Source organism: Nansenia antarctica, assembly GCF_963989245.1.
Source record: "Nansenia antarctica genome assembly, chromosome: 3".
Lineage (NCBI taxonomy): Eukaryota > Metazoa > Chordata > Actinopteri > Argentiniformes > Microstomatidae > Nansenia > Nansenia antarctica.
The window spans coordinates 75,420,464-75,425,816 of record NC_137688.1 but is presented as its reverse complement, the minus strand read 5'-3'; the positions used below and the strand labels follow the sequence as shown (position 1 = coordinate 75,425,816).

At 46.0% G+C, this 5,353-nt stretch overlaps 1 protein-coding gene across 1 annotated transcript; it reads left to right on the top strand.

The window, feature by feature from the left end:
• Nucleotides 1-1,355: 1,355 nt before the first annotated feature.
• On the top strand, nucleotides 1,356-3,011 carry LOC308152982 (E3 ubiquitin-protein ligase TRIM21-like; the record flags this gene model as incomplete). The annotated part of the gene is made up of 1 exon (XM_080526059.1): nucleotides 1,356-3,011. One exon carries the CDS (start codon nucleotides 1,356-1,358, stop codon nucleotides 3,009-3,011), a length of 1,656 nt encoding a protein of 551 aa, XP_080382185.1.
• Between the last annotated feature and the right edge of the window lie 2,342 nt (nucleotides 3,012-5,353).

Sequence of the window (5,353 nt, the reverse complement as noted above, 5' to 3'; positions counted from 1 at the left end):
GACCTGGGCATGCGGCCCTATGGTTGTCCCTGGCCGGCCCTGCGTGAGGTAAAAAAATATTTTTTTCATAATAATAGAAATAACATGTAAATTAGTGTAGGCAAATGCGTCCAGTACAATTGCATTGCTTTTATTTTGAAGGCGACAATTTTTATTTTCAATTTACGGATGTGCGTGACTATGTTACACATCTTCACTGTAATGTGCAGTTGGAGAGATGCTGAGGAGAGAAATGTCTGCTCGTTAAAAAGAGAAATATTGATGCAGAGTGTAGGGTTTTTAACAAGACCAGGGGCCTCATTCATAGAAAGTACTTTGGATCAAATGTTGATCTTACCCGTGTCGTACGTAGAAAACCACGTCAACGTAGTGATTTATACAATTTCAACGTGAGTCAATTTGACCGTGGAAATATAACTCTGCATAACCAGTAGGTAATGTGCGTACGTCAAGGTCAATACCCGACGTAGAGCTACGATCGTTTCCACGGTCAAATCGACTCAAGTTGAAACTGTATAAATCACTACGTTGACGTGGTTTTCAACATTTTATCCAAAGTACTTTCTATAAATGAGGCCCCTGATCACAAATATTATTGTGATTACAGTTTATACTGACTGGGAACAATATGATGATTGATGATTCTTAATGACAGGTAAGAAGAGCGTGTGTGTAAAAGCACATGTTAGAAACAGAGCAGCCTGTAAAGGGTTAACTCTGTTCCAGGAAGGAGAGCTGTACTGGGAGGGGAGGAGCATCTCAACGTCAGGCAGCTGAAATGAAACTAAACTGTGTAGAGACATGAAGTGTATCGTGGACAAGGGCAGACTCTCTCAAACTTGTTAGATATCGTCCTCAAACAGGCATCTATCACACATACAGTAGAAAGGACAGAGACACCTATCACACATACAGTAGAAAGGACAGAGACATCTATCACACATACAGTATAAAGGACAGAGACATCTATCACACATACAGTAGAAAGGACAGAGACATCTATCACACATACAGTAGAAAGGACAGAGACATCTATCACACATACAGTATAAAGGACAGCGACATCTATCACACATACAGTAGAAAGGACAGAGACAGCGTACACACTCTCACAGAATCACAGACAGGTGAGTTAAGACTTACAATGACAAGTCAAGATAAACTATTGTGTAGTCTCTACCAGTTTGGTTTATAGACAGTTCCGCATGTAAAACATATTGATTTGGTTGAAGAACTATTTCCTATGTGATGTAGAATAATGTTATCATCATTGGTCGCTGTATAATCTCATAAGACAGTCTTGACAGCTCCATAGCTGAAACTATCGAGATCTGATTGATTCCAGGAAATGCTTTATGGTGTCACCTTTGGTCTCTCTAGATATGGCTTCCTCCAGCAGTCTCCTGTCTGAGGAGCAGTTCCTGTGTTCCATCTGTCTGGATGTGTTCACTGACCCTGTCTCTACTCCATGTGGACACAACTTCTGCATGGCCTGTATCAGAAAGTACTGGGACACCAGTGAATTGTGTCTGTGTCCTTTGTGTAAGGAAACGTTCTATAGAAGACCTGAGCTTCGCGTCAACACAACGTTTAGAGAGGTCGTAGAGAAATTCAAGACAATGAGAGTCAGGGCTGAAGATGAGTCCCCTGTCGAACCTGGACAAGTGCCTTGTGACGTCTGCACTGGGACGAAGCTCAAGGCTCTGAAGTCCTGCCTGGTGTGTCTGACCTCTTACTGTGAGACTCACCTGGAGCCTCATCAGAGAGTCGCAGGCTTAAAGAGACACAAGCTGATCGACCCTGTGGAGAACCTGGAAGACAGGATGTGTAAGAAGCACGACAGACCCCTGGAGCTGTTCTGTAGGAGCGATGAAATGTGTGTGTGTTGGCTGTGCATGAAAACAGACCACAAGACCCATGACACCGTCCCCATAGAGGAGGAGTATGGAGAGAGGAAGGCTCAGCTGGGGAAGACAGAGGCAGATGTTCAGCAGATGATCCAGGAGCGACTGCAGAAGGTTTCAGAGATCAAACACTCAGTAGATCTTAGTAAGAAAGATACACAGAGAGAGAAAGCAGACAGCGTACAGGTCTTCACTGCTCTGGTGGACTCCATGAAGAGAAGCCAGGCTGAGTTCCTTGACGTGATCGAGGAGAAGCAGAAAGCAGCAGAGAGGCGGGCTGAAGGGCTGATTAAAGAGCTGGAGCAGGAAATCACTGAGCTACAGAGGAGAAGCGCTGAGCTGGAGCAGCTCTCACACACCGAGGACCACCTCCACCTCCTCCAGAGCTTCCCTTCCCTGTCCACCCCTCCACACACCAAGGACTGGTCTGAGGTCAGGGTTCACAGTGATCTGAATGTCGAGTCTGTGAGGAGAGTTCTGTCTGAGCTGGAGGAGACGCTGAATACAGAGATGGAGAAGCTGCCTGAAGTCAAGCTGAAGAGAAGTCAGCAGTATGCAGTGGACGTGACTCTGGACCCTGATACAGCACATCCAGATCTCATTCTGTCTGAGGATGGGAAACAAGTTAGAGATGGAGACACAACAAAGAATGTCCCTGATAACATAGGGAGGTTTTCCCTGTGTCCCAATGTTTTAGGAAAGGAGGGTTTCTCCTCAGGGAGGTTTTACTATGAAGTGGAGGTGAAGGAGAAGACTGGGTGGGATGTAGGAGTGGCCAGAGAGTCCATCAACAGGAAGGGGACTATCACACTGAGCCCTGTGAAAGGATACTGGACTGTAATGTTAAGGAATGGAAATGAGTACAGGGCACTCGCTGACCCTGGTGTCCCCCTGTCCCTGAGAGAGAAGCCCCAGAAGGTGGGGGTGTTTGTGGATTATGAGGAGCGCCAGGTCTCCTTTTATGATGTGGAGGCCAGGTCTCTGATCTACTCTTTCACTGGCTGCACCTTCACTGAGAAACTCTATCCATTCTTCTGCCCTGGCCTGAATGATGGTGGTAAAAACTCTGCCCCTCTGATCATCTCTCCTGTCAATCACGCTGACTGACCAAGCAGTAAAATAAGCATTTAGATTCATCTTTATCTGTTGTCACTCATTAGGAAAGATTATGGTATATTTCCCCACACAGAGTAATTTCTGAGCTGGTTATGGTTTCGTTATCATATATTTTGTGCTCTCAGTGTGTCTGCTAGATGGTGAATATGCAGTAGCAATGTCAGAGACAGTAAAATAGGTCAACATTACAATAATAACTAGCTAATAATGAAAATACAGTATGAGAGCATCTGGTTTATAATAATTTGAACACCCAGAGAAGTCAAACAGTCTCATGTATGTAGAGTCCTGTGTTCTTATGAGGCTGGGCTGTATCTGACATGTCTCTGCATGTGTGTGACGTAATTACATTTAACAGAATGTACGTTTGATAATAATGTTATTGATTTAATGGCTTGCAAAGGGAATCAGATATGATTAAACAGTTTAATAAGGGTGACTGTGATTGTAATATGATACACATCTTCTGTACATGATGTTATAAGTTTGTCTACTGGCCCTCAACAATAGTCCCGGTTTCTCATGTGGCCCATTGTGAAAATGAATTGCCCACCCCTGGTCTAAACCCTGTACTATCACACAGGGTTAGTCTAAACCCTGTACTATCACACAGGGTTAGTCTAAACCCTGTACTATCACACAGGGTTAGTCTAAACCCTGTACTATCACACAGGGTTAGTCTAAACCCTGTACTATCACACAGGGTTAGTCTAAACCCTGTACTATCACACGGGGTTAGTCTAAACCCTGTACTATCACACAGGGTTAGTCTAAACCCTGTACTATCACACAGGGTTAGTCTAAACCCTGTACTATCACACAGGGTTAGTCTAAACCCTGTACTATCACACGGGGTTAGTCTAAACCCTGTACTATCACACAGGGTTAGTCTAAACCCTGTACTATCACACGGGGTCAGTCTAAACTCTGTCTTATCACAAAGCATTTGTTGACTGTTTAAATCCTGGTTTAAACGGCATTCCCGCAGTCTAACAGGTGAATCAGCCATTAAAGGGCGTCTGTTTGTGGACTCCCCTGACTAACTAACCTCCTACCTGCTGAATGACCAAGCCCAGCCAGCACACAACACACACACACACACACACACCCACACACCCACAACACACACACACACACACACACACACACACACACACACACACACCACCTCACACCCCAGCCCAGCCAGGCCACAACACACACACACACACACACACACACACACACACACACACACACACACACACACACACACACACCACCTCACATCCCAGCCCAGCCAGGCCACAACACACACACACACACACACACACACACACACACACACACACACACACACACACACACACACACACCTCAGTCAAGCCAGTCCAGGCCACAACACACACACCCCCTCTCCCACCCCAGCCCAGCCAGGGGTGTTCTGGCCCGGCCCTGAACAGGGTGGATCCCAAACCGTGTTATCTGTTGTCCTGATGAGGTTTCTGTTTCTGTTTCACCTTTTTTTTTTCTCTCCCTTTTTTCTTGGCTTCAATTCAATAACCCTGCATTCACGGCGTGCGTGTGTGTGTGTGTGTGTGTGTGTGTGTGGCTGGGCAGACGGCCTGTCTCCCGGCAGGGCGGGCCCCTGTGGAGCATGTGTATGGTTCTTGACAGAGCGAAGTGTAATGTGTGATAGATCGCACTTCAGGGACCCAATAATCACATCACCCTCTAACACAGCCAATCAGCTGCCCTCCGCGGGACACCCTTCACACGGACGCCGGGAGCCCTCCCTCTCTCTCTCCTCCTCTCCTGTCTTCCCTTCTTCTCTAACCCCCTCCCTCCCTCCCTCCCTCCCTCCCTCTCTTTCCTTTACAGACACCGTTCTTTTTGTTTGTTTGTTTGTTTGTTTCTTTTCCATTTCTCCCCCAGCCCTTTTCTTTTTCCTGTCATTTTTTTTCTCTTTGTTTCTGTCTATCTTCTTTCTATCTTTCTTTCTGTCTTTCTTTCTTTCTTTCTCTCTGTCTTTCAGTCTTTCTGTCTTTCTGTCTTTCTTCCTGTCTTTCTTTCTGTCTTTCTATCTTTCTCTCTGTCTTTCTTTCTTTCTATCTTTCTTTCTATCTTTCTTTCTTTCTTTCTTTCTTTCTTTCTTTCTTTCTTTCTGTCTAGTTAGTTCCCAGTCTCACCAGCCCTCTCCCCTATGCAGGGTTAGTTCCTGTCTGCAGGGTTACTTCCTGTCTGCAGGGTTAGTTCCCAGTCTCTAGCAGCCCTCTCCCCTATGCAGGGTTAGTTCCCAGTCTCTAGCAGCCCTCCTCCCCTATGCAGGGTTAGTTCCCCGTCTCTAGCAGCCC